Source organism: Protopterus annectens, chromosome 2.part1 (assembly GCF_019279795.1).
Source record: "Protopterus annectens isolate FY-2018-M chromosome 2.part1, PAN1.0, whole genome shotgun sequence".
Lineage (NCBI taxonomy): Eukaryota > Metazoa > Chordata > Ceratodontiformes > Protopteridae > Protopterus > Protopterus annectens.
In genome coordinates this window covers 1251761575-1251774809 of record NC_056729.1, presented here as the reverse complement: position 1 = coordinate 1251774809, position 13235 = coordinate 1251761575, and the positions used below count along the sequence as shown (strand labels likewise).

Sequence of the window (13235 nt, the reverse complement as noted above, 5' to 3'; positions counted from 1 at the left end):
ATGTTGATAGACTGAGGAACTTTATACATGCTATCTGCTTTCTTAGGACATCAAGATGGCTGTCAGGGAAACCATAGGCTATGACAAACACACCCTCCAATGCAGACCGTACCTGGGGGATGGGGGGGTGGATGAATGTTCTGGTTAATTTCAGTTGTAAAAATTGACAGTATTTTCTAAGAGACTGAGAAACCTTGTTGTTCTCACACATAAAACACTGGTACTATCTGGAAACAGTCTCAGAGAAAGTGAATCTCTCACAAGGTTATTCAAATACCATACTCTCCTCAGAATCTGATTCAGAAAGTTGAGGAGAAAAAGCTGCATCTGTACCTTCACATTTCCCTGCAGGTTCAACATCTTGAACCTTTTCAGGGAAACAGGAATCCCTTTTCCTTTTACCAAAAACTTTACAAGTAGGCTCAACAGCCTTTTATAAGAGACCCTGGGGGCAAAGCCTGATAAGTTACTCCGCTCCGTTCCAGAGGAACTAACACAGGAGAAGTTAAATGTTTAGTTTTCTGTCAATTTTTGACAGGAAAATTGGGGCAAACAGACATAGCATTGTTTACAACAGCTTCCTCAGGGATAGGCACAACATTCTAGCTAAACAAGGGGTCATTTACTGCCCGTTTTCTCTCGACCAACAAAAGTGGCTCTCCCTTGCCCACTAAGGAGACCACAACAGCTGCAGAAAACACAGCTAACCCCCTGTCCATGGTGACTGTATGGATAACACCAGCAGGACCTGCGGAAAAGGATGAGTGGTCTGAGGAACTAGCTTTGACCACAGCAGAGTCACCTATTTGCAGCTATGTCAAATTAGCAACTTCATATGATAGCAAAGGCTGCTTAAGTAACTTTCTTTTTGTGGCTGGAAGAAGGTCCGCCTGAGGGACCAGTAGATTTGTTCCATGATCAAGCCCAAACTGGTGCTTGTTTCCTTTGGAAGCTTAGCAGCAATAGCTGGTAAAACAGGAAAGTAGCAAAAATGTCACTCCCCCCCCCCCCCCCCAAAAAAAAAAACACAGCAAAAAGACTTAACACTTTCCTCATCCCCAAAAAGTAAAATAAAACATAATTTATCCACAGAACAAGGAATTTTTAACAACTTTCAACAACAAAAGTCAAAAAGAGCTCTCCTGTTTAAAAAAAAAAGTAAAAGTAATGTGAAAATCAAAATTACTTTTCTGTAACGTTAAAGTACTTATTTTTCACAATAACAGTTTAAACAACTGAAAAGTATTGCTGAAGGTTATTTTTCTGCCCAGTAATAGAACAGCATTAGCCAACAGTAAATCCCCGAAAACCTGAAGGAGAGCTCTTTTCTGCATCAGAAAAGCTCTGAAGAGCCTGACACCCAAACCTCTTTTTAGTCGGTTCAATTCAAGCTGTCTAATGGTTCAGATGAATGGAAGGTATGTGCCCTGAAGTTTTAGAAGATGGTGGCTGTTATATCCTGTTGCAGGATATAACCCATACAGCTTAGACTACAGCAAAAGCAATCAGTATGTAGAACATCTATGACTCCTTCCTTGAAGAGATCCGAGGGCAGCAAAATTTTAACAGGTCAAAAAGTCATGAGTCATTGTCATTACACTACATCCCTTACAGGTTACTTCTGCATTTTCCAAAAGGCATTGTCTGATCCAGTTTTGTTTCTAAGTATATGCCTGTAACACACTTTTGGTGGACACAGCAGACTTGGAAGTCTAAGACTAAAAATAAGTATCAATAAAGCAAAAAATCAGCAGATACATTACAAATTTCCTTTCAAGATTATGTCACTATCAGAAGTCAGTAAGCAAATAACTGCATTACATGCAGGAGTCAGAGCACACAACCACAAACACATACAATGCATGCGAACTTACACACAGACATTCATTTATCAATCTGTAAGAATACAACACAAAGGGTTCAAATGCTCATTAAAGTCCACAAAACAAAGCCAGTTTCATTTTACCTGTTTTAAGTACAACCAGATGTAAGGAATCATCACGAATGTATGAAACAGCTGCTATGTCATGGATTGGAACCCTGAGTATGATGTCTTCTCCATCTCTCCACACCAATTTGACATTGTAGGCAGACAAGCTGATGACAGCATCATGCTCCTGAGTTAGCTGACCAGGAAGCTGATGTGCTCTCTGAAAGCCAAAGACAGCGTTCATAAGAAAAAAAAACATTACAAGTGGTAGTATTTCTATCAGCCTCTCAGCCACTTGCTATAACATCTGACATATTTTTTTTTTTTTTTTTTTTTTACAAGATGCTCTATATATGGACATTTGTGATATTCAGATATAATGCAGTATGGTACAATCAAATTAACATAATAAAATCTGGCTTCTAAACTGGAGTTGTGCATAGCATTCAATTTGCAGAACTACAAACAACAGATAAGAATAGTGGGAAAAAAAAGAACCAGTTGCATAAAAAATATATACAACACAAATCTGGAGACCACAGTAATTGTGTCAATCAGCAGAAACTCCATTAGGTGTCAGTGCTCCAAAACAGATTTGTCAGCAGTTGCTCTATGTTAAAACAGAGTACATGCGTGCACTGCTTAACATCCTTCTACATAACATCTGTCCACTTTTATGTCCATACTGTGCTAAGTGGACATAAATGCAAATTGCCATTGTGCAGATGGACGCTAAACGAAGCACAATACAGAGTACAGGGTGTTCGCTTAATGGCCGTGCCGCTTAATGTTCTACGGGATAAAACCTATGCCGGATGTTATGTGGTGCACACTTGTATAACGGATTAGTCCAGATAAAACCACTTTAGCTAGCGGGGAGACTCTCTCTCTCTCTCTCTATGATATTCTTCCTGTGGCAGAAAAAATGTACTCACCATAATGTCCCATCTGTGTTGTCCATTTTCATTTTTCCCCAACTGATGGACTCAGACCTGAAATGTGGCTGCTTCCTCCAGATCATCAGATCCTGGAACTCTCAAGTTCCTCCCACGCCAACCTAACATACCTCAGATCAAGTCTGCTACCCCTAGATATAAAAGGGCCACTGACTACAGAAAATACCAGAGGCAGAACAGAAAAAAAGGAAGCTGGAGCTCAAACAAGAAACAGATGTTCCTATACAACTCTTAGACGTCTCCGGAAACAAAAAGGGCCAGGTGGGCGAGGAGTGGAGGAAGAATGAATAAGGGCAACACAGATGGAATGTTATGGTGAGTGCATAACTTTTTCATCTCATGTCATTTTTCATTCTTTCCTCAACTGATGGGAGAGAGTCCCCAGTCACTGTAACCCTGGGAGGCCCCTAAAGAAGGATATTCCGGAGCACTGCTCAGCCAAATGCTGCTCTGTTCCTAGAAATCAAATTCAACAGACGCCTGGTGTCAAAGCCATGGACTCAAGCTCAATGCCAAAAAATGCATTATCATCCCTTTTGGTAAAAACTCTGTACCCATGAACTACCACATAGGCGGTCTACTTAACACCGAAAGTGTGATAAGAGACCTTGGGACAAAGGTGGATAGCAGTCTCTCCTTTGATAATCACATTGCCTCACATTGCCACAGTAATCAGGAAATCCTTCTACGTGGTACACCTCATCACAAACTTTTCTCATGCAGGAAAAAAGGTCATTGTTCCCCTCTACTCGTCACTCATTAGACCCATTACTGAGTACAACACCCCTTTTGGTATGTACCTCAACAAGACATCTACAACTAGAAAGGTCGCAGAAAAACCTCACAAAGACGATTACTGGCCTCAAACAGATGCCCTATGCAGACCATCTCAAAAAGCTCCAGTGTTACTCAGTCGCATATCATCTACTCAGAGGCGATCTCTGCCTAACATACAAAGCTATGTCAATCTCAGAGCTGTTGGACATGCTCCACTTAAAGAAATCCCAGTCCCTCTGAGCTACAAACTCTAGGGGCCTAAACCTTGTCACCACAATCAACAGAACATGCTGGAGGGATAGATTCCTGTTCCAGAGACTTCCCACACTTTAGAACAAACTACCTATCTATATCAAACAAAGCTCCTCATTAGCACTCTTCAAGAAAAATCTTGGTGATTGGATGGGAGGATAGGAAATTCACCCTGGGATCACTTCTGTGGCTCTGCTTAACAGGGGCACAGGAAAATAATTTTCTTGGGTGGTGAAAGCCAGGGTACCTTTTTGGCTAGGCTTATATAGGCCCTAGGGCCAAGAGACTAGTACCTACCAATGAACTTGTAATGGGCAATGAAAATGTATGGATTAGCCTAAGTTGCAGCTGCACAAATATCATCTAAAGATGCTCTGGACCAAAAAGCTGAGAGTTTAATGACCTGGTTAATGTTTGCCTCAGAATCTACCCTAGGTAAAAAGGCGGGATTAGTTCACAATGACATCTTGTCCTTATGAAAAATTAAATAAGGAGGTTTTGAAGACAGAGCCTGGAGTTCAGATATTCTCCTTGCTGACTTACTAGTCACTAGAGTTTTCCAAGATAAACATATTAGGTCAATTTTGGCTGAAGGTTCAAAGGGAGATTGGGTTAAGGCCTATAGCATTACACTTAAATCTCACAGAGGAGCAGGATCTTTTAAAGGAGGTCTAAGCAAAAAATCTCCCTCGAGAAAGGCCCTGGATAATTTAGAAGAGGCTAGTTTAGAGTTATTTTTCGCCCTTGTGGAAATTAGAAATGGCAGCCAACTGAACTCTTAGTAGTTGAAAAACTAGCTCCTTCATTAAAGACTGACACTAAAAATTCAAGGATCGTCTTGACAGGTGCTGAAAAAGGGCCTAGATCTTTGCTAAGAGCCCAGCAGACAAACCTTTTCTATTTACTCCCGTAAGTCTTCCTAGTAGGTCTTATGGGAAGATAGCAAAATATGATGGACAGGGGAAGAAAGCCTGGGCTGTCTAGCAATCAGAAGAACTTGAGGAATCATGTGGTCAGTTTGAGGCCTGTTATGTCTGGATGAGTCATGCCTGTTGGGTGAGAGAGGAAGTCTGGAGTTGCATCCAGAATCCAGGATGAATGTAGAAGATGAGGCCAGGGGAACGGGAACCAAATCTGACCAGGCCAAAAGGGTGCAATGAGGACAATCGTGCTTTTCAACCAAACTTCTTTTTGAAAAAATTTGGGAATTAGTGATAAGGGTGGAAAAGCATACAGGAGACTGTAGGGCCAATTATGAACTAGAGCAAGTGACTCTCCCAATGGGAGGATCAGGGCAAATAACCTGCTGCATTTATTGTTGAGGGGAGAGGCAAATAGATCACAACAATGCAGGCTCCACTGATGGAAATTTTCTCCATCACATTGACATTGAGAGTCCACTCATACCACATCACAATGGACCTGCTTAGTTTGTCTGCAATCACGTTGGATTCCCCGGGGTGTGCACTGCTACTGGAAAGCAATTGAAAGGGATTGCCCATCGCCATACTCTCATAGCTTCTTGACAAAAAGGGTAAGATCTGGTTCCCCGCTGTTTGTCATGTACCAGACTACTGACATTGTCCATCTGTACCGCAATTGTCCCAGATGGGAGAGTGTATTAAAAGGCCTGCAATTCTACCATGTACCTTGGACTGTCCTTCCCAAGTAGTGCTCCCCAGCCAAGCTGAGAGATATCCATGGTCACCATGGCCTTGGGAAGGGGGAGAGAAAAGGGACAACCTTCATGGAGTTGGTTTGAATGAATCCCCCACAGAAGATATCTTTTGCATGCTTGAGTGATCTTGACTGGCATGGATAACAGACGATGGACAGTGAACCACTGAGTCAACAGAGTCCACTGAAGGAGTCTCATAAGGAACCTGACCAACAGAACGAAGGTGACAGCTGCTGCCATGGAACCCAAAGTCTGGTATACCAGTCAAGCTGGAAGACATGAATTCTGGATCACTTTCTTGACTTGGAACTGCAAAGTGTTTACTCAAGTGAGGGGAAGAGAAGCTATCTGACTGTGTCCAAATGAGCACACCTATGAACTCTAGACTCTGGGCTGGGGTGAGATGAGATTTGCTGTAACTGACTGTTACTCCCAGACGAGAACACAACTGGAGAAAGTAGTCCCTTATCTGTAGTAGTCAATGCCTGATTGGGGCAGTAAGGGAGCCAGTCATCTAGAAATGGAAACACCTGGAATCCCAGCAGTCTCAGGTGAGCTGTTACCACTGCCATGTATTTGCTGAACACCCTGGGGGCTGTGGTGAGACCAAAGGGCAGTGGTCTGAACCACTGACTGGCTCCCAAACAGAAGTGGAGGTATCCCCTGGAGAGAATGTGCATTTTGATATGATAGTATGCACCCTGAAGATCTATTAAGCATGTCCAATTGTCCTTTTGCAACAGAGGCAAACTGGACAGAACTATGACCATCCGAAACTTTGTATACTGAAAAAAACTGATTTAACTTGCTGAGATCCAAAACAGGTCTCAAGTCTCCTGTCAATTTTGGCTCCAAGTAGAGTCTTGAATAAGTTCTGGACCCTCTCTGGTCGGGGGGGGGGCTTCTTGGATGATTCTTTTTTTCCAGCAGCTTTTTTATTTCTAGAGATGCTGCTTACCTCTGACTGGGTGGAACATCAGAGATTTTCTTTAGAACTGTGTAAGGGACTAGGGAAAATGGTATGGTATAACCTCTGGATAAAATCCCCTGTACCTAGAAATCTTTTGTGATAGACAGCCAGGCTCTCTGGTGCAGGGATAAACGACTCCCCATCTGCCTCAAGAGAGGGACAGTTGGGCCTCCCTTCGGGAGTGCTGACTGGGCCCATCGGAGAAAGAATCACTAGATCCCTGTTTCTGTGGACCACATCTGCTGTGAGGATGACATCTTACAGTCAAGTTGCCAACTCTGCCCCTGGGGGAACTACCTCCACGTGAATCCTGGAATGGACGCTGGGACTTAAACCACATGTTTCTGCCACCTCGCTGGTTGCTAGACAAGGACCTACGAGGAGGTAGAAAAATATATGCTCATGGCAGTCAGGGTCTTTCCCTCTTGTTCACACCTGGACAGTGTGTCCTTAAACTTGGGGCCAAACAGAGAAGATCCAAAGGGCGCACTGACGGATGAAAATTTAAATGGTTCTTCAAAATCACATAAGCGCATCCAGGCATGTCTCCTTACGGCTATGCCTGAACCAGCCGCCCATGAGGTACCATCTGCTGCTTAGTTCCACAACATAGGAGATCAACCTTATGGATACATTTGAGATATATTGGAGGGTGGTTAGATGTGAGGAGATTCTGTTTCCATCCTCAGAATATAAGGACCCAGAAAGAGATTTGGTAAGCTCCTTGATCAAATCTCTTTGCAGCCCCATAAAGTGTGCAAAGTAATTAAGCAACCTAAGAGTGAACGCTGTTGAAGCATAAACACACTTCCCAAACCTGTCCAACATCCTAGACTCTCTATTAGGGGGATGGACAGTGAATTCTGCTCTGCTAGTTCCTTTCTTGTGGCTGCAGCCACAACTATGGCATCAGCAGGTACTCCCTTGCTCCAATGTGCACAGTCTTTAGGGGAGCAAGAATTTTATCCAGTCTTTTGGGTATTGGCTCAACAATATCTGCTTTCTTCCACATCCATCAAGAGACTAAGTCAATCAGCTTATTAGCCGGGGAGGTCATCCAAGAAGTAGATGGGACAAATCTGAAAGCCAACAGAAACACCAATTCCTCCTGGGAAAGACTGTCTAAAGACCAAGCACCTTTCAGTTTCAAGAGCTCCAGGACGTCTCCAATGAGGACATCATCAGGTGGTGATCTGGGAGGACCCCTCCCCCACATCAAAGTCAGTGTCCCCTGTGGGGAAATCTACCTCCTTTTAAACATCCTCTTTCGAAGGACTTCAGTGGGGTGTTTTCAGGAAGTATCTGAAGAGATAACAATGCCTTCATCGACTGGCTGGAGGCACTCAAGTTGGGTGTCCCAGTGGGAGAAATGGTCCAGGCTCAGGTCACAGAACAGTATGAGGCAGGGTTGTCTGGTCTGATGGGGGTAGGGATGTCTGTTTTCTAGGCATAGAGAAAAAGTACAGTTTTGTACCTACCATAAATGTAGATGTCCGAACAGGAATGCATCTGCAGTCCTTACAAATGGGTTGTCCTGTCGTCAGGCAGCCCTTCGGTCGGCCGGATTCCAAAGTCTGGGTCTGGCCTCGGCTGGTGTCGCACTTCACCCGACGTCATAGCTGCAGTTCTTCAGGTATAAAGGCATCAGCCAACGCCATTTTCCTCAGTGTTTCTTGCCCCAGATGCCAGTTGCCCTCTTGGATAGCTACATTTTGGATAAATGCCAATGTTTCCAAATAGTAGAAGGCAAACACAAAAAATAAGCATGTATGTACATATATACAAACAAATACACCATAAGAGATCCCCCCCAGCTAGCTATTAGATGGGCAAATACCCTAGGAATACCACAGAGGGGAAGGAGGGTGGGTAATCCTGACTGCAGATGCATTCCTGTTCGGACATCTACATTTATGGTAGGTACAAAACTGTACTATGTCCTTCAAGGATGCATCTGCAGTCCTTACAAATGGGTAGAATACCATAGCCAAACTAGGGAGGAGGAAAAGAAATTATGGTGTAGTTAGGATCCCTTGCAAAACAGCAGTGGCAAACCCTGCTCGGGATCTAGAGTATAAAGGTAAGTTATAATGCTTGGCAAATGTATGCACGGAAGTCCAAGTAGCAGCCTCTATAATGTCCTTGGTAGCCACTCCTCGTAAGAAAGCTGTGGTAGTGGCTGTAGCCCTTGTAGAATGAGGCCTTATGTTCTGTGGAGTTTGCTTTCCATGGTAGGAGTAACAGAATCTGATGCAATTTCCTATCCACTTGGAGATTGTCTGTTTTGAAATTGCTTTTCCTTCCCTTCCTGTTGCATATGCTACCAGAAGCTGGTCAGTTTTCTATTGCCCTTGGTTCTGTCCAGGTAGTAGCGCAACTGTCTATGTACATCCAAAGTATGCAGCAGTCTTTCCCCTGTTCTGTGGATTGGGAAGAAGGTAGGTAGGTGGATAGCCTGGTTTAAAGACACTCTGGATACCACCTTAGGCATAAATGTAGGATTTGTTCTCATGGACACTCTATCTTGATGGAAGATTAGGAAGGGTTGCACTGCCATTAAAGCCTGTAGCTCAGAAACCCTTCTTGCTGAGGTAATTGCCAGCAGAAAAGCAGTTTTCCAGGATAGGTGTTGAAGATCTGCTGTTGCTGCTGGTTCGAAAGGGGAGTGTCAATTTTTCTAGCACAAAGTTCAAGTCCCATGCTGGTAATGGTGGTTTCCTAGGAGGTTTTACATTTTAATTCCTCTCAGAAACTGCCTGAGTAGAGGATCTTGCGAGAAGACAGGAGGATCGAAGCTGTATTCTGCAGAAATAGCTGATGCATGTATCTTGATGGAGGAATAGGACAGGCCTGTATGGAAAAGCTCTGCCAAATACTCCAGGATGTTGGCAATGTCTACCTTTGACACATCTTTTCCCCTTTCAGTACTCCAAATGAGAAACCTTTTCCATTTTCCTGCATAGTTCCTTCTTGTTGAGGGTCTGCGGGCCTCAAGGATAATGTCTTTAACCCTTTGGGATAAATCTGGGTTAGTTGCTCTTATGTAATGTTCCAGGCAGTCAGCTGCAGAGTTTTCAGGTTTGGATGCAGGGTGTTGTAGCCGCTCTGAGTTAACAGCAAAGGAATCAGGGGTAGTGTCCACATTTTCCCCCAAGACATGCTCCTCAGCAATGGGTACCAATGTTGTCTTGGCCAGTCTGGAGCTATCAGAATGATCCTTGGACGTTCCTCTCTGATTTTCAATAGCACCTTGTGCATCAAAGGAAGAGGTGGGAATGCATATGCTGTCAGGCCTTTCCAACTGAAGGATAGAGAATCCACCTTCCAAGCAAGTGGGTGGTACGTCCTTGTGCAGAATTTCTTGAGCTGGTGATTGAGTGGGGATGCGAATAGGTCTATTTGTGGCAGTCCCCATTTCCTTGTGCTGACCTTGAAGATGTCCGGGTGTAGCATCCATTCGTGAGCATCCGAGGTAGTTCTGCTTAATATGTCTGCTAGGATGTTTTCTTTTCCCGGTACAAAAATTGCTTGTAACTGAATGTTGTAGCTCAGAACCATATTCCATAGGTCTAGTGCCATCCGGCATAGAGGGTATGAATGAGTGCCTCCCTGTTTGTTGATGTACCACATGACTGTGGTGTTGTCTGTCCTTATCATTAACTGCCCTTCTTGGAGGAATGGTCTGAAATTCTGGATTGCTAGTTTTACTGCCAGCATTTCCTTTTGATTTATGTGCAGGTGCAGCTGATCTGGAGTCCATAAGCCTTGTATGCACTTGTCCAGCATGTGGGCCCCCCCAACCGAGGTCTGAGGCGTCCGTTGTGATGGTTTGGCTTGGTTGAATGCTGTGGAAGGGCAAACCTGGGTTTGACTGGCATGCCTGAGCCCACCATAGGAACTCTTGTTTCAGGCATGGGATTAGTGGTATTTCGGTTTCTAGGCTGTGCCTGTGTTGAGACCATAAATTCTTCAGGTACCACTGTAGCTTTCTCATATGCAGTCTGGCATGAGGGACCAGGATTATGCAGGATGCCATGAAGCCCAAGGCCTGCAGTACTTTCCTTGCTGTTAGTTTGTTCTGCTTTGTTAATGCCAAGAAGTAGAGAGGAAGTTGTTCTTGTTTTTCTGCAGTTAGGAATGCCATCTGTTTTACTGTGTCCAATACTGCACCTAAGAAGGTTATTCTTTGGGATGGTATCAGTCTTGATTTGTTTATATTGACTGTATATCCCAGGGCTTGCAGTAAGCAAATGACTCTTTGTAAGTCTTCTGTTAGCTTGTTTTTGTTGCCCGCTTGTATCAGGCAGTCGTCCAGGTATGGATATATTTGGATTCCCTGAAGCCTGCAGTGAGCAATTACTGATGCCAGGCATTTCGTGAACACTCTGGGCGCAGTAGATAAGCCAAAGGGCAATGCTGAGAATTGATAATGCTCTGATCCTGCAAGAAATCTGAGGTATCTTCTGCAAATTGGTCGTATGGGGACGTGCAGGTATGCCTCCTTGAGATCTAGAGTCACCAGCCAATACTCCTTGCCCAGCATGGGAAGAAGTTGCTGTAGGGTCAGCATTTTGAATTTTGGAACAATGATGAATGTGTTTAAAGCGGACAGGTCGAGAATAGGCCTCCAATTTTGAATAGTCTGGAGTAAAATCCCTTTCCTTGTTCCATAGATGGTACCCTTTCCACAGCTCTCATCTTTGCTAATTGAGCTATTTGTTTTAGAGCTTCTGTCTTTTGATTTGGTGGTAGGTTTGGCATTCCTCTTTTTCCTGGTAAAGTATGGAAATGAAACCTGTAGCCTTGGTCTATAGTTTGCAAAATCCACTTGTCTCTTGTGATGTAGTGCCAGTTTTTTGAAAATAAGGCTAACTTTCCGCCTAAGGGTGCTGCTATTTGTTCCCTGGTAGGCGGTGCCAGAGCCAAGTCACTGTGATTGTCCTGTTGCAGTGGTAGTAGTTGTGTCTGTGCCTCGCTGGTTGTTACCTTGCCACTGGTTTCCCCTGTAGGCACCTCCTCTGGATTGATTTCTGCTTCTTGAACGCCTATTCCTGCCTCTCTGAGATTTAGAGGAGTCTGGAAAGGACCAATTTTTGGAAGGCCAGTTCCTGCTAAACCTTGGAGGCTGAACCTGTAAGAAATCTTTCACTGTTTGTACAGATTTTGCCTTCTCTTCCATTTTCTTCAGTACCTGTTGAGCAGGAGAACCAAATAAACTGACCTTATCCATAGGAGCATCTAATAGTTTTGCTTTAACATGATCCGGCAAGACCTGTTCTTTCAACCATGCATGCCTTCTTATAACTGTGCCAGTCATGGCTGATCTAAAGGAAGCCTCCAGTGCATCATAGCCACATTTTAAAGAATGGTTACTAACCTGCTGAATGTTATGCACCATTTCTAGAACATATTTCTTATCTAAAGAATCATCAGAGGACAGTTTCTTAGTTAACTGATCAAGCATAAACTCCTGGTATTGGATCATATGAAACTGACAGTTCAATGCCCTAGCTGAGAGAGTAGCAGAGGTGTATACTTTTTTACCCCATCTCTCTAAGGACCTGGATTCCCTTTCAGAAGGGAGAGGGTTTTTAACTGAGGTCGAAGCTACTGCCTTAGGCCCCTGGGAGATAGTCTCGGGATCTGCAAAAGGAGCCTTGTATAAATGGTGATGTGTGTCCGGGACCCTGTAAAACCTATCGGGCTTAGCAGGGGCTGGAGGCAAAGTATCAGGAGCAGTGCAAGCATCATTAAATGCATCATCTACAACAGGAAGAACTGGAGGTATAGCTAAAGGCCTATGTTGTGGTAAATGCAAAAAGGTCCTAAGCCTTTTCCTTGAATCTGAGAAATCTTGTCCCTGCCATTGGAATTGCTCTCTCATGGCATGTAAGGTTTCCCCAAAGGAAAATTCTTCTAGTGGAGAGGCAGAAGGAATCGATTCCTCAGCATCGGAGTCTTCATAAGTAGAAAAAGGAGCCTCTGGATGGTCTGTATTGTCTGTATCATCAGAAGAATCATCTGAGGACACTGGCTCAGGGGGCTCTGCTCTAGGTCTCTTTTCTGGAGGAGGTTGAGAGGCCCTGTCTGGATGAGATTGGGATCCCCTTATTAAAGAGATGAGATCCTCTGCCAGAGTGAGCATTTGGGAACTGGAACTGGGCCTGTGAGAGGGGGGCTTAACAGGCACAGACTTAGAAGTTTTGGCTGCTTTAGCCCTGGCAAAGGCCTTTATGGACATGGCTGCAGGAGGCCTAGCAGCACCACGTGCAGGGGTTGAAACATCCAAAGGGATGGTGTCCGATAATTCTTGTGAAACCACAGTAGCAGGTTGAATTTCAGAGGCCGATTCAACCAGGTTAGAAGGGGCCTCGGTAGTAGTCATGGATTCGGCTGAAGATAGAACCGTTTGCTCGGTTTCGGCCGAAACCGAGACACTCGCGGTTTGCTTAACCGCGGTTTCGGCCGAAACCGCGGACCGCGAGTGTCGGTCCTTTTCTTTGCGTTTCTTAACAACTTGTGAAGTCGGAGGATCCGACGGCATTATGTACGTAAAATCTGAGCCGAAAAACTGTTCAGCAAACTCCGACCGACGTCTAAGCGTCCATCGGTTGAAAGAAGCACAGGCTAAACAAGCTGCTACGTCGTGGTCTGGGCCTAAACAAGGTAAGC

General features: G+C 44.3%; 1 protein-coding gene across 3 annotated transcripts in view; it reads right to left on the bottom strand.

Annotated features, from left to right (window-relative positions):
• CCM2 (CCM2 scaffold protein) overlaps positions 1 to 13235 on the bottom strand; it is a 984305-nt gene that overhangs the window by 518683 nt on the left and 452387 nt on the right. For all 3 annotated transcript variants that reach the window (XM_044062782.1, XM_044062785.1, XM_044062784.1), the window contains one exon: positions 1967 to 2150. In XM_044062782.1, coding sequence (XP_043918717.1) covers positions 1967 to 2150 — 184 coding nt within the window. The remainder of the gene's footprint in view (positions 1 to 1966; positions 2151 to 13235) is intronic.